Source organism: Hyaena hyaena, unplaced genomic scaffold (genome assembly GCF_003009895.1).
Source record: "Hyaena hyaena isolate Hyena2069 unplaced genomic scaffold, ASM300989v1 scaffold_285, whole genome shotgun sequence".
Lineage (NCBI taxonomy): Eukaryota > Metazoa > Chordata > Mammalia > Carnivora > Hyaenidae > Hyaena > Hyaena hyaena.
In genome coordinates this window covers 1987849-2015213 of record NW_024080917.1, presented here as the reverse complement: position 1 = coordinate 2015213, position 27365 = coordinate 1987849, and the positions used below count along the sequence as shown (strand labels likewise).

Here is a 27365-nt window from a genome sequence, read left to right as displayed (position 1 = left end):
GGGATTTAGTCGCAGCGGCTCAGGGCTCAGGACTGGGGCCAAGTCTCAGGACGCCCAGTGCTGTCTCTTCATCCCCCAGGGCTGTGGGACGCTGGGCAAAGGTGAGCTGTCCTGGTAAACACTGCTCTGCCTCTTGGGGGGATGGCCTGCCTGCGGCGACGGCACCCAGCGAGGAGCCCAGGTGTGGACGCATCACGAGAGGGCTGGAGGCAGCAGCGGGGCCCAGTCTGGTGCGCCCGTGGGTGCGTGGGCACATTCGGCCAGGCGCCCTCCCACAAACACTGCGGGCCCCCTCGGTCCCCACAGCTGGACTCGCCCGAGCACCCCCGCGGAGCCCCGGGGAGCGACGGTTCCGGGCGTCTGGGGGGCTGCGGACGGCGAGCCGGGCCGCCCCTCCGCCGCCACCCCCGGCCGAGCGCGGTCACGGGGCCATCACCGCGCAGCCGCGCGCCCCGCCCCGCCCCGGTCACGTGGCCTCGCCCGCGGGACGGCGGAAGTGGCGCCGTTGCCAGGCGGCCGTTGCTAAGCGCGCGCTGCGTGCCCTGCGTGGAGCGAGCGGCGGTCCGGGCGGGAAATGCGAGCGGCTCCGCTATGGCGAAAGGTAGCGGCGCGCGGGAGGCCGGGGCTCGGGCGCTGGGATCGCTGTCGCCTTGGGGGGGCGCGCAGAGCCGGCCTTTGGCCCCTCCCTGGAAGGTCTGGAGGCCCCCAGAGGGATGCCGCCTTGCCCTCACGGGACCCGCGGGGGCCTGGCACCCGAGACAGGCCTCCGCGCCCCCCCCACCCTGGCAGGACCCACTGGGGGCTGGCACCGGGGACAGGCCTTCATGTCCGCCGGGGCCCTCATACTTTCATGGCCCCCCAGTGTGGCAGCAGCCGTTGCTCAACGTCTTCAGACACTTCAAAGTGGGCGAGTGGAAGCGGTCCACGAAGGAAGGCGACGTGGCTCCTGTGACAGTAAGCGGACGGGGGACTTGGCGGCGGCAGCGGGGACGCATTCTCCCCTGGGACGTTTCGTAGACCCGCCAGGGGTCACGTGCGTGCTGCTTTTTCTCTCTCTCTTCAGGATAAGACTCTCCAGTGCACCGTGTACCGCATCCAGGGCTCTGTCTCTGCCAGCAATTACCTTCAGCTCCCCAAGACCAGCACCCAGTCCCTAGGGCTGACGGGGCGGTACCTGTACGTGCTCTTCAGGCCCCTGCCCCCCAAGCACTTCGTCATTCACCTGGACGTAGCCACTGAGGTGCGAGCCCAGGAGTCGGGGCTGGGGAGGGGTGCCGCGCTCCTGAGCCCTGCTTGTCTTCTCATGGTCACGCTCCGCCCCGTAGGACAGCCGGGTCATCCGTGTGTCCTTCTCCAGCCTCTTCAAGGAGTTCAAGTCTACGGCCACGTGGCTTCAGTTTCCCTTCATCTGTGAGGCCGGGCCTAGGAAAGGTGTTGTGGAGCCAGGGCGTGAGCACGATACCGTGGTCCCCGTGGTCCGGGAGAGGCAGCCTGGGAGCAGGGAGGGAGTCGGGCCGGCCGTGCGGGGGGCGGGGGGGGCCCGTGCGGCTGTGGCGAAGCGGAGTGCCGCGGGCCGGCCGGTGAGACCACAGGCACTGATCTTGGCTCATGCTGTGCAGACCTGGCTGGCGTTGCCCCCTCGGGTGCCCGCTGGACGTGCCTGCAGCTGGACCTGCGGGACACCCTCCTGGTCTACCTGAACCGGAGGTACGGCCATCTCAAGAGCGTCAGGCTGTGCGCCAGTCTGCTCGTCAAGAACCTCTACACCAGCGATTTGTGCTTTGACCCTGGTAGGCGCCACAGCCTATGCCCTGTGCCCCTCCCGCCCGCTGCAGCCTCCGCTGCCCCTCCCTCCCGGAGTTCTCAGCAGGAGGGATGGCATCTTGGGGCTGCCCAGCCCCCAAGGCACCTGTGCGGGGCAAGGGGTAGTGGTGGCTGGGCTGGCGACCGGGCGACACCGTGTCATCACCCGGTGTTAAGTCTCGCCTGTGTTGGAAGAAGGAGCTGATGGGCTTCCTCGGACCGGTTCTGCCTTTCGTAGCCGTCACCACTGTGGAGGCCCAGCGGGCAAAGCTGTCTGTCACTCCTGTACCTCGAGAAATGGCGTTCCCGGTGCCTAAGGGGGAGAGCTGGCATGAGCACTACGTCCACATCCGGTGAGCGGCCCTGCCTGTCCCGAGGAGGCTGCTGAAAGGGGGCGGGGCGGTCCCTGGACGCTGACTCTCCCTCTGCCCCACCAAGGTTTCCAAGTGTCAGCTCCAGAGCATCTTCTGAGCCGGCTCAGAAGAGCCGTTCCCCTCCTGAGTCAGGTCAGCGGGGTCAGCGTGGACGTGCAGCGTGGCGGGAGTGGGTGCTGACACTGTTTGGGGGTGGTGAGCCTGGCAGGATGGGGCCCGGAGGAGCCGGGCCTGGTCTGGAGGCCGTCCTGGGGTGCAGAACCGAGCGGGAGGTTGCGTGGGGTGCCTGGTGGTTCTCAGACCCCCCCCCCCACCGCCGGGGGCCCCGGGGGGGAAGCTTGGGCTGCAGCTGTGGGCGTGGCTTCGGAGGAGCGGGCCAGGCCCGGGCCCATGTTCTCCCCACGCCTCTGCGCTCTGCTCACACATTTGCTCCTTTCCAGTTTTTCGGGGGCACGTGCTGGAGCTTCTCCCTCACCCGGTGGCTTTCAGTAATCCCTTCCCAGACAGCGTGTCCCCAGTGGCCCGGATGTTTGGCCCCACAGCCGTGAGTGCTCCTGTGCCCTTGGAGACGGGGCCGGTGGCTGGTGGCCCCAGGGTGCTGACACGCACTTGTGCATCTGCAGTCTCGCCAGGCCTCGTCCGTGCCCAGGCCCCTCCCAGAGGTCCGCTTGTTCCGTGAGCACTCGGAGGTCTGCGGTGAGAATGGCCCCGGTGACCATAGCCAGGAGCCCTCGGCCAGGGCACAGGTCACTAACAAGCACGCCGCTGGCAACAGCACTCACACGTCTTCCCTGGAGTTGGCCACGGTGCCGGTGGCCCTGAGCAAGGTCAGTGCCTTTCCCCAGGAAGGTAAGGGACAAAGCGTGTGGGGTCTCAAGGGGTGGGGCCTCCGTCAGGTGTGGGCAGCGGCTGCTGGGCTTCTGATAAGCTTTTGTTATCCAGCGTCCAGGCAGAAAGCAGAGCAGTCGGGACACGGCTTCGGGCGACACTGTCTTCCAACGAAGAGTGAGGAGGCGCCACGTGGTCTGTGGGGGCCTGGGACTCCTGGCCGGGGCAGGAACTAGGGTCCCTGCAGGGTCTGGCACTGTGGCCGCATCCCGGCGCCGTGCCACGGTGCAGCTGGCGGCCAGGAGGACCACTTCGCTCTCGGGAGGGAGGGACTCGCCCAGGCTGGTGCTGTCCCCGCCTCCCGGGGTCTCACTGTGAGTTTGCCTATTTCAGAGCTTTCTCCCGGATCCCATACTGAGGCTCAAGGGAGTCATCGGCTTTGGGGGCCACAGTACCAAATGGGTGAGGGGTCCTGTCTTCTCTTTGCGTCACACGTCAGGTACACAGAGGGGGCAGCGAGGGCAGCCTGCGTCTCCCCAGGGTGGCTACGTGGACACCTAAGCTTCCTTAGGGTGTTGAGTCCCTCAATCCCACGTCTGCACACGGCTCTGTGCTTCTTCAGTGGACGTGTGGTCTTCCTGTCCACGCGTCTCTTTCTCGTTGCGTGACGTAGGCTGGGTCGGCAGTGGCCCGGGTGCCTGGGCTTCCATCGGCCCGAGAACTCGCACTTGGCCCTGTGAGGCTCCAATGCTTGTGGTCTGGCGGGTGGGGCTGAGCGTGGGCACCACCTCCGGGTCTCTGTGGCCCTGTGCTTGCCAGCAGTTTCCACGGGCTCCGTAGGGTCCCCAGGGTCTCGTATCACAGACACATTCAGAGGAGGTCCTGTGCGTGCATCCCGGGGAGCACAGGGTGGGGTGTGCTCGGGTTGGGGAGGGGTGAGGCCAGCCAGCCTGTGACACTAGACTCTGGCCCCTGTGCACAGGCCGTGTGGACCAAGGACGGGGCTGCGGTGGTGTACCCCTGCCACGCCGTCATCGTCGTCCTATGCGTGGACACCCGGGAGCAGCGCTTCTTTCTGGGCCATACTGACAAGGTGGGCACTGCCTGCCCGTCCCAGGGGAGGCTTGTGCCCACAGGCTGGACCCCGTCTCTCACCCTGCCCTCTCCCCAGGTTTCTGCCCTGGCGCTGGATGGGAGCAGCTCACTGCTGGCCTCAGCCCAGGCCGGGCCCGCGAGCATGCTGCGCCTGTGGGACTTCCAGACCAGGGGGTGCCTGTCCCTGTCCCGGAGCCCGGTGCACACCCTCTGCTCCCTTAGGTGGGCGCGGGGCCTCCGAGGGGGTGGGGGGCCAGCCCCAGCGACGCTGACCGCCTGCCCTGCCCCTGCAGTTTCTCCAGCAGCGGGGTGCTGCTCTGCGGCGTCGGCAAGGACCCCCACGGGAGAACGGTAACGGGGCCGGGTCACGGTCGGGGCCAGGGTGTGGGCAGAGTCCAGACCGCTTGGGAAGCAAAGCCCCCCGGCAAGCCCCCTTCCCTGTGTGCAGCACGTAGTACGCCAGGCTTTCAGCCCTCCTGGACGGGGTCGGCGTTCACACGGGCACTCGGTCCTTGCTGGCCGTTCTCATGCGTCCGCGTTCAGAAGTCTGCTGTGCCCCAGGCGTCTCCTGTTCCCCCGGGGGCCCGTCTCTGCTTGCGGGGCGGTGTTTACTGTGTCGGCAGGCGTGCCCGGCTTCAAGTGCCCGTGGACGCCTCGGGGTGTGCGTAGGCAGACGTCCCCATGCCCTCAGCCGCCTAGCACTCAGGCGGACTTGTGTGGGAAGAAGGGAGAGCTGAGGCGTGGGGGGAGGCCAGGCGGATGGGGGGTGCGGCCACTCAGTATGGGCTCCTCGCAGGTGGTGGTGGCCTGGGGCACAGAGCGGGTGGGACGAGGCGGTGAGGCCGTCCTTCTGGCAAAGACGTACACCGGTGTCGACGTCCAGGCATTTAAGGTTGCCTTTTTCGATGAAGCCAGGTGATTGGCCTGCCCCTGCCCCGCTGGGATGGGTCGTTGGCAGCCCGGGAGCCCAGACGGGGGCTGAGCCTGGCCCGGGGACTGTCCACAGTGTCAGCTTTCTGCCCGGCAGGATGGCCTCGTGCGGCCAGGGCAGTGTGCGGCTGTGGCGGCTGCGCGGCGGGGAGCTGCGTTCCTGCCCCGTGGACTTGGGGGCGCACCGCGTGCTGGAGTTGACTGACCTGGCCTTCGGGCAGGCCCAGGACGCCCGCACGCTGTGAGCCCTGCTCTCGCTCCCATAACTGGCTGGGTCCTGGTCCCGCTGCCCCTTCATCCCTCACTTGTCGCTTCCCTGAGCAGCTACGTGTGCAGCCGCAGTGGCCACGTCCTGGAAATTGACCACCAGCGCATGACCGTGCGGCATGCTCGCCTCCTGCTGCCCGCACAGGCCCCTGGCAGCCCCCTCTCACAGAAGCAGACCTCAGGCGCCGGTAGGTGGACCCCTGCCACACGGGGGGAGCAGTCCCGATGCTTTGGGCTGACGCCGCCCACTCCTCTAGGCCCTGGCATTTCCATCAGCAGCCTCAGCGTCTCCCAGACGACGTGTGCCGTGGGCTCTGACGACGGCTACCTGCGCCTCTGGCCCCTGGACTTCTCCTCCGTGCTCCTAGAGGCAGGTGGGGCTGCGGCATTGTCAGGCCACCAGAAATGCTGTGGGAGGGTGTGTCCCGGGCCAGCCCCTGGCTAGAAGGCAGTCCCGGGGCTCCACGGGCCCGAGTCCTAAGCCCAAGAGCCAGTGGTCGTGGGGGAACTGCCTGTCCTGGCCTGCAGGCTGCAAGGAAACGGGTCCGTGTGGGTTGGGTAGGGGCTGGGAGGTCGCTGAGTCCCCCTGCCCGCAGAGCACGAGGGCCCCGTCACTTTGGTGTGCGTCAGCCCTGATGGTCTGCGTGTGCTGTCCGCCACCTCCTCGGGCCACCTGGGCTTCCTGGACGTCCCGTCCCGGGAATACAACATGCTGACTCGTTCCCACGCCGCGCCGGTGCTGGGCCTGGCCACCGAGCACAGCCGCGGGCAGCTGGCCACCGTGTCCCAAGACCACACTGTCCGCGTCTGGGACCTGGCGACCCTGCAGCAGGTTGGGAGGCGTGGCTAGCGGGGCGGGGACTGGAAGGTTCTGGGCCAGTGGGTGGGGCCCAGGCAGGCATGGAGCACAGGAGGGCCCGAGGGGCGCTAGGGCTCCGGTCACCTGGACAGGTTGCCTCCCGGGCTCCTGAGGCCAGAGGCCGTCTGGTAGCCCCGCCCCCATGCACCCTCACGGACCCCCACCCTCCAGCTGTATGACTTGAGGTCCCCGGAGGAGACCCCCCGCACCATTGCCTTCCACCCGACACGGCCGGCCTTGTTCTGCGGCTTTGGCAGCGGGGCCGTCCGCTCCTTCAGCCTGGAGGCCGCCCAGGTTCCCGTGCAGCACAGGTGGGTGCCCCGCCGGCGCCAGCCCCGCAGACGCCTGGGGTGGAAGCGGAGGTGGTGTGTGGGCACCTGGGCAGGGCGGGGGAGGGCCCGCGGCTGCCCCCTGGGGCCCCCGCCAGGACCCGCTGTGAGCGGTCAGGGCACTGGATCCCTGTGTGGCACAGGTGTCACCGAGGGGCGGTCACCGGCCTGGCCGTCAGCCCCGACGGCAGCTTCCTGTTCAGCTCCTGCTCCTGGGGCACCTTGGCCCAGTACCGCTGCTCCGCCGCCCAGTGCCGCATCCTGCGGGTGACAGGTCAGGCCCCCCGGCACCCTACCCGGCCTCCCAGCAGGTCCCTGCAGGGCGGGGCTCGCTCGCTACCCAGAGCCCCAGGCTGGGTGTGGTTTAGGGCGCCCCAGCCCCCAGAACCGCAGGTCAGTGGGGGTCTGTGCCAGCCTGCTCCAGGAGGAGGCGTGTGGCCTGAGTGCCAGGTGGGAGTCGGCCCGCTCCAGGGCAGCACGTGAGGCCATCTGTGCTGTCCCGTGGCCGCTGTAACTCGGGGCCGCCGCGTGGTCACCTGGAGCATGGCCAGCTGCTCTAGCAGTAGCCAGCGCCCACTGGTGTCCTGGCGCTCGTGTGCTGGTCTTGCGGGCTGTCGCTCTGTGACACGCCAGGCCTTGGGCTGGTGTTTCCGTCAGTTGGGGGCAGGTGTGGGTCCTGACCCGTGTCTCCTGCGAGGACCCTCTCTGCGCCCGGTTGACCACGTTCCCCCATGCGGCCCGCAGACGACATGGTGTGCCGGGATGCCCACCCGACCCCCAATGCCCTGGTGGTTAGTGGGGACAGCCGCCTGCTGGCTTTCGTGGGCCCCTCCAAGTACGTGGTGACCGTCGTGAACACAGCCTCATTGGAGGAGGTGAGTCACAGGAACTTGCCACGTGTTCGTGTCGGCCCGGCCAGCAGACTCCGTGGGGACCATCGGCTGGCTGCTACGTGCCTTTCCCGGGCTCCACCGGGGCGGAGGTAGGCAGGGAGGGGCAGGGGCCCTCCCCAGGCCTGGTGTGGAGCTGCAGGGAGCGGGGGACAGCTGGGAGGCGGCGCTCGCCCCAGAGACGGTCTGGGCTTCGCTGCCTTGACTCAGACGCAGTGCGTGAGCCGCAGGCAGGCGGGGGTGCTGGTGGGGCCCCGGGCTGCCCGCCACCTGTGGTCCAGCTCTGGGGGTGTAAGCTCTGTCTGGGGCTACCTGCTGCTCTCCCCCAGCTGCTGCGAGTTGATGTCAGTGCCCTAGCCCTGGCCAGCAGCCGCCTGGCCTCGGCAGTGGCCGTCTGCTTTGGCCCCGTACCCCCAGGCCACCTCCTGGTGTCGACGTCGTCCAACACGGTGGTGGTGCTGGATGCCGCGTCAGGCTGCCTGGTCCGGGAGGTGAGCCCGGGGCTGTGGTCAGAGGCTCGGCTTCCTCTTCCCTCCGGGTCCCAGCGTTAGTGGCTGCAGTGCCTTGAGGAGTCGAGGGGCCCTGGGCCACCCGCTGCTCCTCAGAGGGGGCGTTTTCTGATAAGGGAGGAAGGGAGGCTTCCCCCATCCAGGGGCCTCCGTGAGCTCTGATCTTCCTCCACCGACAAGAGCACTCTTGCAGCTGTCGGGTGTCCACCCTGTGGCCTGCCCCTCCCTGGCGCTCAGCAGGGATGCCCGCTTCCTGCTAACAGCCGCTGACCGGGCCATCAAGGTGTGGGACTACGCGGCGAAGGCCAGCCCCGGCCATCAGGTGGGCGCTGAAGGCAGGTGCGTGGCGGGTGGCGGCGGGGAGGTTAGAGAATGATACCCTCCACCCACCCTGGGTCCACTGGGGCCTGACAGCCCAGAGAGCCTCTTGCTGAGGCCCCGCCTGGCGGGTCGGGCAACTCATGGCCAGGCCCACAGGATCCGTCCGCTGCGTGAAGTGTGGAGCACTGCTTCTGTCCCAGCACTGGGAGGACCGTGGCGCCCCGGCCGCGCCTTGAGGTCCGCTGGGCATGCCTCCCGTTGCCCCCAGGTCTACATCGGCCACTCAGAGCCCGTGCGCGCTGTGGCCTTCGCCCCTGACCAGCAGCAGCTCCTCAGTGTGGCAGATGCCATCTTCGTCTGGGACATTCTGGGTGCCCCTGAGAGCTCACCCCCGGGAAGGCAAGTGCCGCCTTCGACCTGCGTCCCCCGGCCCTCGGCTACCCCCTCTCCACCTGACCCTGTCCTTGCCCCTGCAGTGCCAGAGACTCGCCTGGGGTGCCCCCGACCTGTGAGGCTAGTGAGTGGCTCCACCGCGTGGCGGGCTTTGTGGTGATCTCTGGGACCAGCTCTACAGTCCCTGTGGGTGGCATAGGGCCCCTTCCTTTCCTGGGGTTCCCAGTGCAGAACCGGGGTGTGTGGGCACCTCTTTGGCCTCTTGTGTCTCCAGGCCCGGGCGAGAGGCAGCTGGAGGACACAGAGTCTGGGGCCAGCGGGCTCCCCCGGCAGCAGGTGCCTGTGCCGTCCCAGGCTGCCCCACTCTGGCTAGGCCTCCGTGCTGGACCCCTCGAGGGTGGTGACGGTAAGGGGGGGCCCGTGAGGGACTGTTGGGGGAGCCAGCATGCTTCACTCCTGACCTCTGGGGAGGGGTGGGGACAGGGCCAGCCGAGCTCTCCTCCTTCCTCTCACCGTCTCCACCCCTCCCCAGGTGCTTTCTCCACATCAGATGAAGAAGGACCCTCAGAGGAGAGCCACATCCCTGAGGGGCTCCATCAGGCCTCAGGCCTGCCCATGCTGGTGAAAGAGGCCAGCGGGGCTGGAGATGGGGCCTGGGGGGCTCCCGGGGGCCCCTGGGGCTTCAGCATGCGTCCCCACCCCCGTGGCTGTGCCAGTAAGCGGAGGAGGGGCGGCGGGGCGGGGCGGGGCCGCTCACAACCGGCCAGGGTGTTTCGCGGGTTCCAGGTGCCGACAGGCCAAGGTTTACCCTGTGAGATGTTCACTGCCGGGCAGGTAGGCTGGCCTGCGCCCCCACTGGGCCAGGTGAGCAGTGGGACGCAGCCCAGGGGCGCCTCTGACCTCGGGTGTGCGGTGCAGGTCAGACACTTGTCCCATCCAAGCAGGGCAGCTAACTGTGCGAGACGCTGTCTCCGAACGGTCCCAGGGGCTCTGATGTTGCTCGGCCTCTTCCTTCTCCCCGCCAGCTGCTCGGAGCACCTCAGCAGCCCAGGCCCGTCCGCCCGCCCGCCCAGACTGCTACAGGCACTTCGTGGCTCGCTACAAGTCGCCCCTGCTGGTCAAGGTCAGCTGGGGCGGGGGATCCTCAGGGCACCTTTCACAAGGAGACGCCGCAGGCCTCGGGATGGAGGGGGCTCGGCCCTGCATTTTCTGGGAGGCTTCTTCCTCTCTAGGAAGTTCAGTTTCCTGGGGTCTCCCGGGGGTTGGCTCCCAAAGCACTGTGGTGTAGCCCTGGGGGACGGTCCCCCTGCGGCCCAGCCGTGCACCCTGTGTCTGCGCCCTGGCTCGGCTGGTCAGGGCTCTTGCCGCCCCGCTAACATCCATAACAGCCCCAGGCGGTGTCCTGGGGAGCCTTCCCTTCCCCCTGCCCCGCCCCTCCAGCACCTGCGCCCTCCCCACCCAGGCGCCTCCCCCCGCCTGCCCCCGCCTTTTTCAGCCCCCGCTGCCGCTGGGCTCCGCTGGCCTCTGCAGGCTTTGGGGCCGTGCCCCTGCCGTTTGCCTCCTGGGAGCCTAAGGCCTCATCCCAGGCCCCAGCACGAGGGGGAAGAGCCTGATATCGGGGGTGGGGGAGGGTGCTGGGCGCTGCACCAGCGTCCTGCCCATGTCCTTGCAGAGCACCTCCGTCCCCGGTGCCCGCACTGAGCGTCTGCTCCTCAAGGCCGTCGTGGGCTACAATGGGAACGGACGGGCCAATGTGGCCTGGAAGCCAGACACAGGTGGGGCCTCAGCACACCCGGCTCCCGGCCCAGAAGCCGCGGGGAGGGGCCCAGCTCTACCCTCTACCCACCCTCAGGCCTGGCCTCGGAGAGAGCTCTTGCCACCGTGGGGCGTGGGTTGTGGGCCAGGAGGAGCATCCAGGCTGAGGCGCCGTCACCTGGTAGCCTTTTGCCTTTTGTCGCACCCGACACTGACCCGGGCCACCTCCTAGCGGGGCCCATCAGGTGCGAGCAAATGGGGAGGACGCCCCCCGCGTCCCCGCCGACAGGCTCAGGGGTGCCCTCCCTGCCCTCAGGCTTCTTCGCCTACACATGTGGCTGCCTGGTGGTGGTGGAGGACCTGCATTCAGGTGCCCAGCGGCACTGGCTCGGCCACCCCGAGGAGGTCTCCACGCTGGCCCTCAGCCATGATGCTCAGGTGCTGGCCTCGCGCCCCACCCTGTGCCCCCGGGGCCCAAGTGGATGTCAGGGCCTGGATCCTTGAGAACCCAGAACGGGAGCGGACCCAGGGTGGGCCTTGGGCCACGGTCTCGCGGTTGACTGCCTGCCCCCTGCCCTGCCCACCAGATCCTGGCCTCTGCCTCAGGCTGCGGCAACACAGCCTCCCGCTGCCAGATCCGCATCTGGGACGTGCCCGGGGGCTCCTGCCGGCGGCTCATCTCTTACCACAACACCGCGGTGCAAGCCCTGGCTTTTTCGCCCGATGACGCGCTTCTCGTCACGCTGGGTCAGTGGGTTGCAGCCAGTAGTCGTCTCTGGACTCCCTGCCTGTCGCAGGAAGCTGAGGCAGCCGCTGCGTCTTCCCTAGGGGACTATGGTGACTGCACCCTGGCCCTGTGGAGCATGGCCACCTATGAGCTCCTGTCCTCCGTCCGCCTGCCGGAGCCAGCGCACGACGTGGCCTTCAACCCCAGGGAGGCCGGCGAGCTCGCCTGCGTGGGCCAAGGTGCCATCACCTCGTGGCTCCTGCAGCAGCGTGGGGCCAGCGTCCGCTCCCAGGTACCAGGATTCAGGGGCTGTTGGGGGCGGTGGGGTCTGGCTCAGCCCCACGACACTGCTGACCCCTGCCGCCCCCGTGTTCCAACAGGCGCACCGGGAGCCCATCCCTGAGGAGCTGGGGGCGGGCGAGCTGACCTCGCTCTGCTATGGGGACGCACCGCTGCTCTACTGCGGCTCCAATGCCGGCCAGGTGTGTGTCTGGGACACATGTGCCAGCTGCTGCTTCCTGGCCTGGGAGGCGGACGACGGCGAGATAGGTGGGTGCCTGCAGCCTGTCCCCCTGGCAGCTCGGGCCGGGCCTCTCCCTGGGAGACCTCGGGGAAGCGGCTCAGGCCACCTCCTGCCTCCCAGGAGTGCTGCTGTGCTCGGGCGCTTGGCTGGTCAGCGGCAGCAACAGCAGGCGGCTCCGTCTGTGGGCGGTGGGGGCCGTGCCGGAGCTGAGGCGCAAGGGCGCCCGCGCCAGGTGAGATGCCCGGAGCGGGGAGCCCTGTGGGCTGTAGCCCGAGGCTAGGGACATGGCCCCGGAGCATCTGGCTCTGGCTGCCGCCTCTAGAAGCCGCCCCCGCCCCCACCCCTGCCCCGCTGTAGGTCTAGCTCCGTGTTCATGGAGCGCGAGCTGACCTTGGATGGGGCCATCGTGAGTGCGGTGTTCCACGACAGCATGGACATGGGCGTGGCAGGCACCACGGCGGGCACACTCTGGTACGTCAGCTGGGCTGAGGGCACCAGCACCCGCCTCATCAGTGGCCACAGGAGCAAGGTGAGGGGGTGTCTGAGCTGGACCAAGGCAGGGTGGCAAGTCACATGCTGTCCTGTGCCCTGCCTCCTGGGCTGGTCCGTGTCCCAGCACAGCAGTCACATGGGTTGTGTGGAAATGGCTCAAAGGGTGAGATGCGTGCTGACCCCTCGCAGACGCAGGCCCACACGTGTCCCCGCCGGCTGACCCCTCGTGGACGCAGGCCCACACGTGTCCCCGCAGGCCTTGGGCCTCCTCTGGTCTTTTTCTTGTGGTGCTTTTTCTCTTGCACTTGATTTGCTGAGAAAACGACATTGTCTGTTTGGAAACTTCCACGGTCCCCAGTTGGCCTTGCCTGTCTGCCTGGCGCTCCCCGGGGTCCGAGACGTCTGGAGGTGGGGCTGGCGCCTGGTCAGGGCCAGTCTGTCCCCGTGGTGCCTGCTGAGCAGGCTGGGTCTCACCAGGAAGCACACGGGGACCGCTTACCCGTCAGCGACATCCTCGCAGAATGACTCACTGCTTGGGGCGGGGGTGGGGGGCGGGGTGCAGCTTAGGTGGTACTGTTCTGACCCTGTTCGGGAGAGGCGGCCCCCTGAGCTTACGATCCCCAAGGCACGGCCAAGGCAGGAGCGGCGGGGTGGCCGATCGTCCGGCTCCCGGGCCGGGGGTCCCTGGTGGTGGCTCGGGTCTCAGCATCTGGCGGCGGCCGGTGAGTGTGCCTTTGAAGCGTGCAAGCTGCGGGCTGGAGACGTGGGTGCAGCACCTCTGCCGTTCTCGGTGCTCAGCAGGCCTCTAGCCGGACTCTAGGAGTTAGAACCTGAGTCCTTTTTTTTTTTTTTTTTTTTATATCTGTTCGTTTGTTCAGATACAACGGTTGCCGTCAGAGACACTTGAGTTTGAGGTGGGCACGGATTGCGTACGCGGTCTGTCCTTGGTGACAGCTGCGTGTTGCAACAGAGGCCATGTGCCCCGTGCTATCTGCACTGGAAGCCTGCGGTTTTGTTATACTCACAGACTTGTACAGCCGGCACCATGGTTGAACTTAAGGGCATCCATCCCCCCAAAGACAGGCCCCCTACCCTTTAAACATGCACAGCCGCTCCCCTTGGTCCTCACAGACCAGCTCTGTTTCTGTGCATCCGCCCGCTCTGGGCACTCCCTTCTGCCTTCTCTCACTGAGCGCCATGCCTTCCAGGCTTATCCGTACTGTAGCGTGTCAAGCCAAGTACCATCCTGTGGTCCGGGTGGAACGTGTGTTCATTCATCCACTTGGGCCTGCACACTTGGGTCCTGAGTCCTGGAGCTGAGCTGGCGTTCGCTGGTGATTTCCCTGTTGTATGGAAGGACAGCGGCTTCCAGGCCCTTCTGCAGCTCCACCCAGGAGCCCAGGGTCCCTCCCGTGGGAGATACCATAGAGGTCATGGTCTGAGTCCCAGCGGGACCTGTTACTGCTCAGCCAGTTTTCGATTATTATCTTTTTTAAAAAATTTTTAATATTTATTTTTGACAGAGACAAACAGAATGCGAGTGGGGGAGGGGCAGAGAGAGGGAGACACAGAATCTGAAGCAGGTTCCAGGCTCTGAGCTGTCAGCACAGACCCTGATGCCAAGTTAGAACTCATGAACCGTGAGATCACAACCTGAGCCGAAGTCGGACGCTTAATGGACTGAGCCACCCAGGCGCCCTCATTGTTATTTTTTTAATGTTTATTTATTTATTTTGAGAGAGAGTGAGAACGCACACACACAAGCAAGGAAGGGGCACAGAGAGGGAGGGAGAGAGCAAATTCCACTGTCAGTGCAGAGTCCACTGAGGGTCTTGATCCCATGAACCATGAGATCATGACCTGAGCCAAAATCAAGGGTTGGACACTTAGCCAACTGAGCCAGCCAGGCGCCCCCAAAATTGTTGTTGGTTTTTTTTTTTTTTTTTTTTTAAGTAAGATGCATTATGAGTTCACATTTATGCTTGAAATTCATATTCACGACTCGACCATTTGGGGCACCCGGGTAGCTGGGTGGGTAAACGTCCGACTTCAGCTTGGATCATGATCTCATGGTTCACAGGTTCTTCTGTTTTGCCTAGTGGGCATGTGGTGCCTGTGTGCCCACGTTGCTGTGTTCTCATAATCACATGTGTGCTGTCCCCTCTACACGCACGCGAAACAGCATTGCCATGGGTGAATGATGATGCCATGGATGAGACCCCTGAAAGTGGCCCGGCTGTCTTCCTTTTGACGCGCAGCCTCCTGGGGACGCATCACACGTTGTCACATTGCCGCTGTCCAGGGCCTGCTGGAACGGCTCCTTTTTGTGCTGCCTTAGCAAGTGAACGGTCGGGTTTGACTGACCCGTGGGCTTCTTGTGATTGGACGGTACACAGGTCTGGTGTGGGGACACTTGGGAGGGAGGCCAGGACAGTTTGGTTATGCCGCACGGAGGTGGCTGGGGCCATGCAGGCTTGCAGAGAGATGGACACTCTGTTCAAAGAGACCTGGCCTGGGGCACCGTGGCTGGCTCAGTGGGAGCAGCGTGTGACCCTTGGTCTCAGGATCGTGATTCGAGCCCTGCACTGGGGGTAGAGATTACATTTAAAAATGTAGTCTTAAAAAAAAAGACACAGGCCTGCTGTGTCTGCCCTCTGCCCGAGGGCCCACGCGGCCTCAGGTGGGGCTGGCTGGCTCTCTGCAGGTGAACGAGGTGGTTTTCAGCCCCAGTGCGTCCCACTGGGCCACGTGCAGTGACGACGGGAGCGTCAGAGTGTGGTCCCTGGCCAGCATGGAGCTCCTGGTCCAGTTCCAGGTGCTGAACCAGGTACTGGGGGCAGCGGGGCTGAGCCCAGACCGCATTCTGGCCCCGCCTGGCGGCGGCCGCACCTCCCCACACTGTCCGACCCAGCCATGGGGCTGGGCTCCTGTCCTCCACCCTCGGGAGTGCTGATGTGTCCCCACTGCGGGTCCCCAGAGCTGCCTGTGCCTGGCCTGGAGCCCTCTGTCATGCAGACGCCCCGAGGAGCAGCAGGTGGTGGCAGGCTACAGCGATGGCACGCTGCGCGTCTTCAGCGTCTCCCGCATTGCTATGGAACTTAAGATGCACCCCCACCGGGTGGCGCTGACAGCCATTGCCTTCTCTGCCGATGGTGAGGGGCAGGGGCCCACAGGGGGACAAGGCAGCCCCCGCTTGGCCCGGCTCAGGCCTCTGGGCTGGGGGCAGGGGGCCTCAGGGAAACCAGTGTGGCCCTGCCTGGCCCAGGTCAGACCGTCCTCTCTGGAGACAAGGATGGGCTTGTGGCTGTGAGCCGCCCCCGCACGGGGATGACCTTCCACGTACTGAGTGACCACCAGGGCGCTCCGATCTCCACCATCCAGAGCACACACAAAGAGGTGAAGTGGCCCCACGAGCTGGCAGGGATTGGCCCCTGGGGGTGCCGGCAGGGGAGGGAAGTTGGGCTCAGCAGGGCAGGAGGCACCCACCAGCCCTTCTGCACCCCCAGTACGGAGACTTAGGGGCAGAGGGTGCCGACCTGTGGCTGGCCGCCAGCTCAGACCAGCGAGTCAGCATCTGGGTCTCCGACTGGTCACGTGGCCACTGTGAGCTCTTGGACTGGCTGAGCTCCCCCTCGCCTGCCCTCACGGAGGTAAGAAGCGGGTGGCGCAGGTGGCAGGGACAGCGCCCGCCCACCTCACCACAGCACGCTGCGCCCCCCCGCCCCAGTTTCCCAGCCATCCACCGCCCTCTCTTGCTGCCTTCTGCCCCTGGGATGCGGCACTGCTGGTGTGTGCGGGCCTCGGCGTGCATCCAGAGGTGGCCTTCTACAGCCTCCGCCAGAAGCAGGCATGTGTACCGCCTACCCCCGTGTGGGGCCAGGAGCCTGAGGGACCCGGGGCTGGGGAGGGGAGGCTCACACTCGCTGCCCACAGGTGGTGGAGAAGATCTCGCTTCCTTTCTTTGCCGTGTCCCTGAGCCTGTCCCCTGGAGCCCACCTCATGGCCATTGGCTTTGCTGGTGAGTCCTGGTGGGCAGCCTGTCTTGAGTGGGGCCGAGTGGGCTTGCCCATACCCCCACCCGAGGCATGCCTCTCACCTCCGTGCCCCAAGCTCCTCATCCCTGAAGCGGGGTAAGGACACCTGCCCCAGGGGAGTCGTAGGATCTTGAAATGAGTGTGGGGTGCTGATTGCTACACCCAGCACTAGGGCCTCAGCAGAGGGCCTCGGTGGCGTACACTGGGGCCTCGAAAGCCCTGTGTTGTGAGGCACCTTGGTGCTGACAGGCCCTCGCTTAGCTCTGCTGCCCCTGGTCCCAGCTGTAGCAGGCTTGGGGTTGTGGAGGACACAGGGCTTTTAGCCACACGTTCCTCCGCGAGGCGTCGGCAGCAGGACTGGTTAAGGGACTCCTGGGCCCTGGACCTACGCAGACACGGGGCCTGGCGCGTGTGCAGCACTCCGCCTGTCCTGGCCCAGCCCCGTGCCCTCTGCCCGCAGAGCGAATGCTGAGGCTGGTGGACTGTGCGTCGGGGGCCGTGCAGGACTTTGCTGGGCATGACGACTTGGTGCAGCTCTGCAGATTCGCCTCATCTGCCCGGCTGCTCTTCTCAGTGGCCCACAGTGAGATCCTGGTGTGGGAAGTCACAGGCCACCGGGCCACAGAGGAGTCACTGGGCTCCGGGCCCCGACTGGCCTGGTGGAGAAGCTGAGCTGTTCCAGGGCCTCCTGATGAGCCACGATGGCTTCTAGGCCGGGTGTCTCCACATCAGATGGACCTGAGGCTGTAAATCAACCTGAGCTTAACAGAAAGGGCTCTAGAATTGAGGGCTTTTCTATGCCTCTGCCCTGTGAAGTTCAAATAAACGTGGGTGTTGCATTCTGGCATCGTGAGATGGTCATTCCAGGATCCTGCTGCTCTGGCCTGAGCTCAGCCTGCACGGAGCGCCCAGACCTGCTCCCTGTCCAGAGTGGACGGGCCAGGGCCTCGCGCGGAGCTGCGGGGGTGGGGCGGCCGCCGGAGCGAGGCCCGCATCTCTCCGGCGCGGTGCCCGCTGTGCCCGCTGTGCCCGCGCGGGGGCGCCGCCGCACAGCCCGGACGCTCTGGCCCACCTCGCTCGTTGGTGCGGCTCCGCGGGCGGGGGGCGGAAGTGCTCGCGAGTGGAAGAGCGCGAGTCGGCGCCGCGCTCGGGGTCGGGGTCGGGGTCGGGTAGGGATCGGGGTCCATATCCGAACCCGGATCCCCGCGGGCGACATGAAGCGGGACGTGCGCATCTTGCTCCTGGGCGAGGGTAGGCGCCCGGGCCTGGGAGCTGGGCGGGGCGTCTGGGGCCCCCGGGGTCGGGGCGAGGGTTCGGCCTGGTTGGGGCGGGCGCTCCGCGCTCTTGGCCGCTGCGCTGACCGCGCCGCCCCGCGCAGCCCAGGTGGGAAAGACGTCGCTGATCCTGTCGCTCGTGGGCGAGGAGTTCCCCGCGGAGGTAAGAGCCTAGCGCGGCCGCACCCCTCGCCGTCTCAGGGGCGCGACCTCCCTCCGTCCCCGGGCCACCGGTTCGCCCCGTCTTTTCCAGGTCCCTCCCCGCGCAGAAGAGATCACCATTCCCGCGGACGTCACCCCGGAGAAGGTGCCCACCCACATTGTGGATTATTCAGGTAGAGCCGGCCCGCCCCGCCACCCCGTGCCGCTGCCGGGGAACAGGCGTCGGGGCCGGTCTGCAGTGGGGTGTCTTTTGTGTACAGAAGCCGAGCAGACAGCAGAGGAGCTTCAGGAAGAGATTCACAAGGTACAGCGTGTCCTGAGGGCTCAGGAAGGGGGTGCTGAGCACTTCGAGCCTGGGTGGGGGCTGCTGCCTCCAGCTGATCCGCTTCTCTCTCCGAGGGATTAGACGAAGGTGCTCAGGGTGCCAGGGGCCTCGCTAATTCTGCCCTGACCTCTCAGCCCTGAGAGTTGCCCGGTTCCTCTGACTCACCTCGCTGGGTGCTGGGGAGAAAAGGGGCCGTGCTACCCACACCACAGGGCTGGCCAGCTCCTGGGCTCTGTGCCCCCGTTGTCTGCTCCCTGGGGAAGCAGCCTCAGTGTTCTTCAAAGTGACCCCGTAAGCACCTCAATGGCTTGGTCACCTACCCTGCCGTCCCGTTGTCCAGGCCACTGCTCGAGCCCCTGGACCGTGGCGGGTGCTGTGTGTGACCAGGGCTACAGGTCATCGTTGCTCACGTGTTATCGGGAGGGTCTGTGCCTGAACCAGGCCCTGTTGGGGAAGGTTGGGGGCCGGTAGCTGTCCCTGCAGCCCGTACTGCGACCTGGGGCATTATCAGGCGAGGAGAGTGGCCACAGTTACTCAGAGGCCGCCTCTTTGGCACCGTCATCCTCCATGGCATTGTCTTTGTTATTTTCTCTGCCTGAGATGACAAGGGAATGCAGGGCTGGGGTGCCAAGTTCTGGGATGGCGGAGCCTGGCCTGAGCCCTCCGGGGGACTCAGTGACCAGGCCGTGGTGCTTGGGCCTGGCGGCTGCGGCGCAACACAGGGGAGGACTCGCCAGGTGGGAGCAGCTGACGGGCTGGGGAGCAGAGGCTAGACGGGTGTTTCCAAGGTCTCCGGCCCCGTCAAGGGCAAAGTGGAGCAGAAGCCCGCGGTCACACCCTGCCTCACCCCCTTCCCCGCAGGCAAACGTGGTGTGCATGGTGTACGACGTGTCTGAGGAGGCCACCATTGAGAAGGTGAGGCGGCAGAGCTCCTGAGCCACCCCAGCTCCTTGCTGCTCACGCCCCGTGCGTGCTGTCCTCTGCACGGACTTTAGGTGGACACTCAGCCGGCGCAGTTGCACCCATGCCTGGCCCCATCTCTTGATGAGTGATTTAGGGAACCTCACAGAGCCACACTGGGTGCTGGGGCCCCACCAGGACCCCTGCAGCTTCCCGGGGAGCTCCTGTGACCCTGCGTCCCGACAGGGAGACGGGACGGACTGCCAATCCCAGGTCCCTTGGTAGCGGCTGCTAGGCTCACATGGGGCACGTTCCCTGCATCAGCGACTTTGCGCCTCAGTGGGCCTTGACCTCCCCGTTTAGGCGTGAGTTCCAGGTGGGGCCGTGGGGCAGGCAGGCCCCTCCCCTCACGCCCAGGCCTTGCTTTTCAGATCCGAACTAAATGGATCCCACTGGTGAATGGGGTGACCGAGAGGGGCCCCAGGTAATGGGCAGGGCCCGTGGGTGGGGGGCCCTGCCAGTTCCCCCACCCACGGTGACCGGGGGTCTGTCCCCCTAGGGTCCCCATCATCCTCGTGGGCAACAAGTCAGACCTGCGGCCAGGCAGCTCCATGGAGGCCGTGCTGCCCGTCATGAGCCAGTTCCCTGAGGTCGAGACCTGCGTGCAGGTGAGTGGTGGGTGGGGCCAGGCCTGCTGGCCCGCACTCGGGCACCACCCCCCTCCCCCATCTCAGGAGGCCTCCTGGAGGGTGGGTGCGGCCTCGCTCCCCTGGGCCTGCGTCTTCCCCTGTGAGTCCTCCGGTGTTGGGCATGTTTCTGAGTCTGCCCCGTGGCCACCAGTGCTCTGCCAAGAACCTGAGGAACATCTCCGAGCTGTTCTACTACGCGCAAAAGGCTGTGCTGCACCCCACGGCCCCGCTCTACGACCCCGAGGCCAAGCAGGTGGGCCGCAGGCAGGGGCGAGGAGGCCGAGCCGACGGGGGCGGTGGGGTGGGGTACGTGCTGAGCTGGCTGTCCCTGCAGCTGAGGCCCGCGTGTGTCCAGGCCCTCACGCGCATCTTCAGGCTCTCAGACCAGGACCTAGATCAGGCGCTCAGTGACGAGGAACTCAACGCGTTCCAGGTGCGGCCCCCCTGGTGCTGGTGCCCACCCCTCGTGGGCACGGCCGCGCTCCGTGCCTCGGTGCCCTTAGTGACGCTGAGCAGTCGCCGAAGCGGCTGGCTGGCTGATGGCGCCTTTCCCTCGGGGGCAGAAATCCTGCTTCGGGCGCCCCCTGGCCCCTCAGGCCCTGGAGGACGTGAAGATGGTCGTGTGCAAGAACGTGGCGGGAGGCGTGCGCGATGACCGGCTGACCCTGGACGGTGAGTCCCGATCCTGCCTGGCCCCTGGGAACGGGGAGGGGTCAGGCCGTGCCCAGCGCTATTGCTCTTCCGCCTCTTTTGGAACAGGCTTCCTGTTTTTGAACACGCTCTTCATCCAGCGAGGCCGCCATGAGACCACATGGGCCATCCTGCGGCGCTTTGGCTACGGCGACACGCTGCAGCTGACCACGGACTACCTCGTGCCGCCGTGAGTGCCGGACGGGGCTTGGGGCTCTTCCTGTGTCAGGCCGGTGCCTGGGGGCTCCTCGACCCTCCGTGGGGGCCCGCGTGACCGGCTGGGATGGCTTGCCTTGGCGCTGTCCTGCCACGGGGAGGCGGCTTGCGAAGGAAGTGCGGACACAGTTCGCTCCACTGGCGGGGACGGTGTGGGAGCTCCCGGCCCGGGACACGGGAGGTGCGGGGAGCACCCTGGGAACCGCACAGCCCCTGCCCCCCGACAGGCTCCACGTGCCCCCCGGCTGCAGCACCGAGCTCAACCACTTCGGCTACCAGTTTCTGCAGAGGGTGTTTGAGAAGCACGATCAGGTGAGGGTGTCGTGGCTTCCGTCGTGCGCCCCTCCTCCCCCCAGCCACCAGGCACGTGTCCCCACAGCCTCTCTGCCTGCAGGACCACGACGGCAGCCTCTCGCCTGCGGAGCTAGACAGCTTCTTCAGCGTGTTTCCAGCTGCGCCCTGGGGCTCCCGGCTGCCTCTTGAGGTCCCCACCGAGGCTGGCCGGCTGCCCCTGCGCGGGTACCTCTGCCAGTGGACGTGAGTGCCGCCCCTGCCCCCTTGGGTCACTTGGCAGTGACCACGTGCCTCCCTGCCCTCACGTCCCTCCCATCCCCCAGCCTGATGACCTACCTGGATGTCCGGCGCTGTCTTGAGCATCTTGGTTACCTGGGTTACCCCACGCTCTGCGAGCAGGACTCCCAGGCCCACGCCATCACAGGTGGGCGTCCGCCGTCGCCCCAAGCCCAGCCCCTCCCCGCAGCCCCCTCGGTCACCCTCGGTCACCCCCTGGCGTCTGTCCACAGTCACTCGGGAGAAGAGGCTGGACCAGGAGAAGGGGCAGACGCAGAGGAACGTCCTTCTGTGCAAGGTGGTGGGAGCCCGCGCGGTGGGCAAGTCCGCCTTTCTGCAGGCCTTCCTTGGCCGCCGCCTGGGGGTGAGCATCTGAGTTTCCCAAGGCAGGGGGACGCAGCTCCTGCCGCGGCCCCCCCCCGCCCTCCCCGAGGGGCAGCTTCCAGGCCAGCGCCTTCGGGTGACTCCTTCCTCCGTGCCAGGACCCCAGGGAGTCCCCCGAGGAACCTGCTGTCTACGCCATCAACACAGTGCAAGTCAACGGGCAGGAGAAGTACCTGATAGTGAGTGCCGGGGCCCCTGGGATAGACCCCAGGTCCGCGCGGGGGGTTGCGTCTCAACGTGGCCCGGCGGGCCGAGCACTGTACCCCTCCCTGAGACTACCCTCTGTCTAGCTGTGCGAGGTGAGCGCAGACAGCCTGCTGGCCGCTGCGCCCGACGCTGCCTGCGACGTGGCCTGCTTGATGTTCGATGGCAGCGACCCTGGGTCCTTTGCACTCTGTGCCAGTGTCTACAAGGCAAGCCCCCCCACCCCAGCCCCCAGTCCCTTTGGGGCGGTACCCTGGCCCGGGCCACCGGGGATCACATGCTCACACGGCCCCTCTCCCCGCAGCGCCACTACATGGACGGGCAGACCCCCTGCCTCGTTGTGTCCTCCAAGGCTGACCTGCCTGCGGGCGTGTTGCCGCCCGGCCTGGCCCCCGCCGAGTTCTGCCGCAGACACCGGCTGCCCGCCCCCACCCCGTTCTCCTGCACCGGCCCGGCGGCGCGCAGCTCGGCTGTCTTCACCCGGCTCGCCGCCATGGCCGCTGTCCCGTGGGTACCGGTGCACAGCCCCTGTGGTGGGAGGCCTGTCCCCGGCCCCGGTGACCAACAGCCTCTGTCACCGGAGGAGCAGGACCGCCGTGGGGTCACGGCGGGTGCCGCTCGGGTGGGGGCGGCCAGGGGTCCTGTCGCCCCCACGCTGACAGCCCAGCGGGCTCTGACTCGCCAGGAGGCGGGGCGGGGGCTGTGGCGGCATCCCTGGGGCGCCTCCAGCTGGCTTCTCTCTCCTGCAGGCACCTGGCCCACGGGGAGCTGCACTCTGCCTCTTTCTGGCTTCGGGTGACACTGGGGGTCATCGGGGCTGCCGTCACTGCTGTCCTCAGCTTCTCACTCTACAGGGCCCTGGTGAAGAGCCGATGAGGCCTCAGGGGCCCCCGGGTGCCGGTGTTGGGGCCACCTGTTCGAGGGAGCCTACTTCTCCCTGAAACTGGTTTCTGGGGACACTTTGCCTGTTGCCCTGCCCCTGCCCCGAGATGTATAGGTGGGTCCCCAGGTCCAGGGGCCACTGGGCATCATGGGTGAGGAGGCCAGTGACCACAGACTCCAGTAATTCTCAGGGCTCCACACCTTTCTGGTCCCAGGCAGCCAGTGGGTGTGAAGGGCAACCGAAGACAGAACTTTGGGCCCGAGGCAGAGGGGGGGCAGGAAGCGGTGTGGCACCGTGTGGCCCTCCTCCCTGGTCTGGAGGCGGGTCCACTGCCACGCCCCTCACAGAAGGCATCAGCTTGGGTTTCCTGATTAAACTTCGCTGGTGTCTTCTGCATCTCGAATCCTGCTTTCTGAAGACGACTTTTCTTGAATCCACTTAAAATGTGTCCTTTGTCTCGCATGGGTTTGAAAGCTCACCACTGACAACCCCCCATGCCTCCTCCAGGCCTGGAGCCTCACTCCGGGCTCTCACTCATGCCCCATGTGCAACTTGCCAGCCTCTGCACCCTTAAAGGTCCACGCTGACCCAGAGGGCATCTGATACCTGAGAGCCTCCCGCTGCCCGCCGCTCCCCCCTGGGGCCGCGTGTGCCCGCAGCACAGCCTCCCCCGTCCACACCACACCCCCAGTCTTCCCATCCCATCGGCCAGGCTGCGGTGGACTCTGAGGTGGGACGGGGCGTGCCCAAATGTCCCGCTTCTGGTGCGCAGGTCTGGCCCCGGCCTGGGGGATCTGCCCTGTGTCCTCACGAACTGACCAGCGGCCCCACTGGGCAGGGGGCAGCCAGACAGCCCCAGCCTGCAGGGCTGAGGAGGGGGCCCAGCTTGGGCTTCCCAGGCGTTTACTCAGTATGTGTCGTGGGGTCTGGAGCAGAGAGCCCGTGGTGTGGCTGGGGGCCCGCCCTTCCTGCCATCACAGTCCCAAGAGGCACCTTCTCCAAGTCCCAGTATGTTCTTTGTAGGAGGTTGGGGGGCTCCCTGCTCCACAGGGTGCTCAGGACGGCTGAAGGGTCGTGGGTGACTGAAATTGTCCCTCCACCATCCCTCCCGGCCAGCTGGCCTCTAGGTCTCTGTCACCTCCATTGCTAGAGGGGTCCACTTGCCCCCCCCCCACCAGGGAGCAGTGACCTTTCCTCGCTCGTGGCAGCCTTGTGCGTTGGGGGCTCCGGCCTGGTGTCCGTGGCTCCCCAGTGAACTGGAACCCACCTCACAGCTGTGGGTCAGTCTCCCTGGACTAAGCAGGGTCAGCTGCACGGAGCGTCCTGGACTCCTGCTAGTTGCCCTGGTGGCCTGGGTGCCCACAGACTGGTGCATTCTTGCTGCCCACTCGCAAGCATGTCTGGCAGGCAGGCCGGCACCTTTTAGGGAGGCCTGACCTGGTAAGGACCCACAGGCAGTGCGGTGGTCGGGAGGGCTTCCCGGAGGAGGTGGCTTCAGCGCTGAGGCCCCAAGCAGAGGGGCGCGCTCGGGAGGGATCTGCGCGCTGCCCTGTGACCCTGTGAGCGGCCCGGGCCCGGAGCGGCGAGGCAAGGCCCCCGCTCCCGTCGTGGCTGTTCCTGCCCGCGGCGCGTCCGCATGCAGGGCGCGCGCGTGTCTCGGCCGCGCGTGGCGGCAGCGTGCGCGCGGGGGCGGGCGGGCTCGGTGACGCGGCGCCGAGCGGAGCGGGCGGAGCGGGCGGGCCGGGGCGGAGCGGAGTCCTCCGCAGAGCAGCCCCTTCCGGCCGCGGCCGCCGACCCCGGCCCCCGGCCCCCGGCGCCTCCTGGCTCTATGGACAGGAGCTCGCTGCTGCAGCTTATCCAGGAGCAGGTGCGTGGTGGTGGGTGGGGGGCGCCGGCACCGCCCCCGCCGCAGCCCTCCGCCGCTGGGCTGGGCCGAGGCGACCGAGCTCCCAGAGAGCCGGGTCCAGCCCCCGCTTGGCGCCCAGCCTCTCAAGCCCCCTCGCCCACGACCTTAGCCCCCTGAGTGAGACCCCAGGAGAGGGCTAGCCAGACCAGGGCGCCTGGGGAGGCTCGGGAGGGAGACTGTCCTCAGACCTTGGCCCTATCCTTCTAGGAGGATGGGCGGGGCAGAAATGAGGTGGGGAGGCCCCTAAAAGCTGTAGGAGCTGAAGGTCTGGGACCCGGCACTGGTGTCCTGGCAGCTCCTGGGACTATGTGGGTGCAGAGGTCTGGTCCCAGGGTGTGTGGAGCCTGCCTGTCCCAGCTGGCCTGACCCACCCTCAAGCCTTGGCCGGCGGCCCCCCACCCCCACCCCAGCAGCTGGACCCCGAGAACACAGGTTTCATCGGTGCGGACACCTTCACTGGCCTGGTGCACAGCCATGAGCTGCCTCTGGACCCGGCCAAGCTGGACATGCTGGTGGCCTTGGCCCAGAGCAACGAGCGGGGCCAGGTCTGCTACCAGGAGCTGGTGGACCTGGTCAGTGCCATGACGGGCAGACAGCAGGGGTGCGGGCCCAGGCCTGGCCAGAGTAGGGTGGGCAGGCATCCCTCACTCCCTGCCCTTCCCACCAGGGAGGGGTGTGGACTTGGAGCAGGGGCTCAGACTCTGCGAGAAGCTGGGTGGGCCAAAGGGGCAGGGTGGGGGGGGGGGGGGGGGGGGGGGGGGGGGGGGGGGGGGGGGGGGGGGGGGGGGGGGGGGGGGGGGGGGGGGGGGGGGGGGGGGTTGGGCAGGGAGTATGATGGCCCATGCTTAGGGCCCCCCCCCAGATCAGCAGTAAACGCTCCAGCAGCTTTAAGCGGGCCATCGCCAACGGACAGAGGGCCCTGCCCCGGGCCGGGCTGCTGGACGAGCCAGGCCTGGGTGTCTACAAGCGGTTTGTGCGCTACGTTGCCTACGAGATCCTGCCCCGGGAGGTGGACCGCCACTGGTACTTCTACCGGCACCGCAGCTGCCCACCCCCCGTGTTCATGGCGTCGGTCACCCTCGCCCAGGTGCGCCTGCCGTCCGCCACCCTGCCCGCCGCGCACGTGCCTGGCCTCCCCCGGCCCTGACCCTTCTGTCCCCCAGATCATCGTGTTCCTGTGCTACGGGGCCCGTCTCAACAAGTGGGTGCTGCAGACCTACCACCCCGAGTACATGAAGAGCCCCCTCGTGTACCATCCCGGCCACCGCGCTCGAGCCTGGCGCTTCCTCACCTACATGTTCATGCATGTCGGGTGAGTCGGGGCCCACCGCTGGCATCTCTCTGGTGGAGTCAGGAGGCCTCAGCCCCTCAAGGCGGGGGCTGGTGGCCTCACAGCTGACTTCGCATCTGTTCACACCCACACGGCCAGCCTGGAGCAGCTAGGGTTCAACGCGCTCCTGCAACTGATGATCGGGGTGCCCCTGGAGATGGTGCACGGTCTGCTCCGCATCAGCCTGCTCTACCTGGCCGGTGTGCTGGCAGGTGAGGCAGGCACGTGCCCCCTGGCCTTGTCACTGGTGAGCCTCACCCTCACGGCTCTCCCTTTGCTCACACAGGCTCCCTGACTGTCTCCATTACCGACATGCGGGCCCCTGTGGTGGGGGGCTCTGGTGGGGTCTACGCCTTGTGCTCGGCACACCTGGCCAACGTCGTCATGGTAACGGGGCAGACTGTGGGGCGGGCGTGGGGAGGGTACTGCGGGGTCTGTCTCACAGCCTCTGTCTCACGCTCCATCAGAACTGGGCTGGGATGAGGTGCCCCTACAAGCTGCTGAGAATGGTGCTGGCCTTGGTGTGCAGTAAGTAGGGGGTCAGGGGGCTGGGGGGCCTCAGCCGAAGGCCACGGTGCCTCCCACCTACTGCCTTTCTCTGCAGTGAGCTCCGAGGTGGGCCGGGCCGTGTGGCTCCGCTTTTCCCCACCACTCCCTGCCTCAGGCCCACAGCCCAGCTTCATGGCACACCTGGCAGGTGCAGTGGTCGGGGTCAGCATGGGTCTGACCATCCTGCGCAGCTACGAGGAGCGACTTCGGGACCAGTGTGGCTGGTGGGTGGTGCTGCTTGCCTATGGCACCTTCCTGCTCTTTGCCATCTTCTGGAATGTCTTCGCCTATGACCTGCTAGGTGCCCACATCCCCCCACCACCCTGATGGGCTCCCGGGGGCCACACAGGCCAGGGCACAGGCGCGCGTGGGCCAGCCATCAGGCGAGCCTGCGGGTCCGTCCTCTGTGAATGTACATCTCAAGACTGCTTGTCCTCCGTGGGGACCGGTGGGCCCTGCTGCCCATGGCGTCCAGGCCAAGCCTTACGTCAGCCCTGGCCACCCCCTCCCGGGCCCTGGGGAGGTAGGACTGCCTAGCCAGACAGTGGTGGTCCCCAAGTGTGGCCCTGGAGGAGATCCTGTCCCGGCCTCTCCCCCACGACTTGCGGTCTGAGCCTTTTTGGAAAACGAATAAATATTTTACACAGCACCGGGTGGCTGCACCGGGGCTCTGAGGGCGGGCCTGGCCTCCCTCCCGCTCACTGAGCAGACTGTGAGGGCCTCTCCCTCCGTGTGGACAGCCTGAGCTTCTCTCTTCACTCTTCTGCACTGGTATGCGGGCTGTAGGAGGAGCAGGTGTGAGCGGGGAGTGGGGTGGTCCTCACAGTCAGGTGAGAGTTCAGCAAGCATTTATTGAGATCCTGCAGCAGCCAGCCTCCTTGGCCAGCTTGCCACTCAGAAACCTGTGGCCTGAGGTTGCTGCGCAGGTGAACCACGGCCAGCTCAGCCTGAGTCCTGTGCTACTTGGCTGGCATGGTGTCATCAGGTGGCGGGGGAACCAAGGTCTGGGCACGGCTTCTGCCCCACAGCCCATGCCCACAGTGCTGTCTGCACACGGTGAGGGGTCCACAGCCCTCGGGGACTATCTAGGGAGGGGCAGTCTGGGGCCCAGGACACTGGCCACTCTATCCTGTACGCCAGCCCGGCCCGGGATT

General features: G+C 66.8%; 3 protein-coding genes across 18 annotated transcripts; all 3 read left to right on the top strand.

The window, feature by feature from the left end:
• The first annotated feature begins 539 nt into the window (after positions 1 to 539).
• Positions 540 to 16974, top strand: WDR90 (WD repeat domain 90). Of its 9 annotated transcripts, none has more exons than XM_039246585.1 (43): positions 540 to 601; positions 863 to 954; positions 1064 to 1240; positions 1326 to 1431; positions 1620 to 1790; positions 2042 to 2156; positions 2242 to 2309; positions 2618 to 2721; positions 2801 to 3004; positions 3120 to 3182; positions 3399 to 3467; positions 3988 to 4098; positions 4177 to 4322; positions 4394 to 4451; positions 4897 to 5015; positions 5128 to 5271; positions 5355 to 5485; positions 5555 to 5671; positions 5894 to 6129; positions 6328 to 6467; positions 6629 to 6759; positions 7230 to 7360; positions 7705 to 7866; positions 8078 to 8206; positions 8474 to 8604; positions 8682 to 8722; positions 8873 to 9004; positions 9131 to 9313; positions 9624 to 9721; positions 10271 to 10373; positions 10670 to 10791; positions 10941 to 11100; positions 11182 to 11372; positions 11461 to 11629; positions 11724 to 11835; positions 11961 to 12132; positions 14800 to 14922; positions 15073 to 15247; positions 15361 to 15491; positions 15602 to 15745; positions 15823 to 15942; positions 16029 to 16113; positions 16590 to 16974. In XM_039246585.1, exons 1-43 carry the CDS (start codon positions 592 to 594, stop codon positions 16799 to 16801), a joined length of 5538 nt encoding a protein of 1845 aa, XP_039102516.1. In that variant the 5' UTR covers positions 540 to 591; the 3' UTR covers positions 16802 to 16974. The 9 variants fall into 9 exon arrangements, 7 of the variants coding, with proteins under 7 accessions (XP_039102516.1, XP_039102511.1, XP_039102512.1 ...); XM_039246581.1 differs by having other exon boundaries at positions 562 to 601; positions 874 to 954; XM_039246580.1 differs by having other exon boundaries at positions 5355 to 5671.
• A 253-nt stretch (positions 16975 to 17227) lies between these two features.
• RHOT2 (ras homolog family member T2) lies at positions 17228 to 22829 on the top strand. 2 transcript variants are annotated; one of them, XM_039246586.1, is made up of 19 exons: positions 17228 to 17380; positions 17508 to 17566; positions 17657 to 17738; positions 17826 to 17869; positions 18752 to 18805; positions 19222 to 19274; positions 19350 to 19458; positions 19631 to 19732; positions 19814 to 19912; positions 20043 to 20151; positions 20239 to 20359; positions 20613 to 20697; positions 20780 to 20922; positions 21003 to 21103; positions 21189 to 21319; positions 21438 to 21518; positions 21630 to 21752; positions 21848 to 22050; positions 22293 to 22829. In XM_039246586.1, the coding sequence occupies exons 1-19, from the start codon at positions 17344 to 17346 to the stop codon at positions 22417 to 22419; spliced, it is 1863 nt and encodes a 620-aa protein (XP_039102517.1). In that variant the 5' UTR covers positions 17228 to 17343; the 3' UTR covers positions 22420 to 22829. The 2 variants fall into 2 exon arrangements, with proteins under 2 accessions (XP_039102517.1, XP_039102519.1); XM_039246588.1 differs by lacking the exon at positions 17508 to 17566 and having other exon boundaries at positions 17307 to 17380.
• A 1347-nt stretch (positions 22830 to 24176) lies between these two features.
• On the top strand, positions 24177 to 26860 carry RHBDL1 (rhomboid like 1). 7 transcript variants are annotated; one of them, XM_039246881.1, is made up of 8 exons: positions 24177 to 24293; positions 24746 to 24904; positions 25195 to 25419; positions 25496 to 25644; positions 25762 to 25874; positions 25949 to 26049; positions 26130 to 26190; positions 26267 to 26860. In XM_039246881.1, exons 1-8 carry the CDS (start codon positions 24255 to 24257, stop codon positions 26536 to 26538), a joined length of 1119 nt encoding a protein of 372 aa, XP_039102812.1. In that variant the 5' UTR covers positions 24177 to 24254; the 3' UTR covers positions 26539 to 26860. The 7 variants fall into 7 exon arrangements, with proteins under 7 accessions (XP_039102812.1, XP_039102816.1, XP_039102817.1 ...); XM_039246885.1 differs by having other exon boundaries at positions 25182 to 25419; XM_039246886.1 differs by having other exon boundaries at positions 24743 to 24904; positions 26360 to 26860.
• Positions 26861 to 27365: the final 505 nt, after the last annotated feature.

Excerpts from the sequence above, each read along its gene's own strand:
- RHBDL1 (XM_039246880.1), top strand. The coding sequence starts at position 24,255 with ATGGACAGGAGCTCGCTGCTGCAGCTTATCCAGGAGCAG. Across the intron at positions 24,905-25,194 it reads ACCAGGAGCTGGTGGACCTG|ATCAGCAGTAAACGCTCCAG; the intron begins GTCAGTGCCATG and ends GCCCCCCCCCAG. Across the intron at positions 25,420-25,495 it reads CGTCGGTCACCCTCGCCCAG|ATCATCGTGTTCCTGTGCTA; the intron begins GTGCGCCTGCCG and ends TCTGTCCCCCAG.
- RHOT2 (XM_039246586.1), top strand. The coding sequence starts at position 17,344 with ATGAAGCGGGACGTGCGCATCTTGCTCCTGGGCGAGG. Across the intron at positions 19,913-20,042 it reads AGGAACTCAACGCGTTCCAG|AAATCCTGCTTCGGGCGCCC; the intron begins GTGCGGCCCCCC and ends CCTCGGGGGCAG. Across the intron at positions 20,698-20,779 it reads TGTTTGAGAAGCACGATCAG|GACCACGACGGCAGCCTCTC; the intron begins GTGAGGGTGTCG and ends CTCTGCCTGCAG.
- WDR90 (XM_039246579.1), top strand. The coding sequence starts at position 575 with ATGCGAGCGGCTCCGCTATGGCGAAAG. Across the intron at positions 10,374-10,669 it reads GGCCTGGAAGCCAGACACAG|GCTTCTTCGCCTACACATGT; the intron begins GTGGGGCCTCAG and ends CCCTGCCCTCAG. Across the intron at positions 15,248-15,360 it reads CATTGCCTTCTCTGCCGATG|GTCAGACCGTCCTCTCTGGA; the intron begins GTGAGGGGCAGG and ends TGCCTGGCCCAG.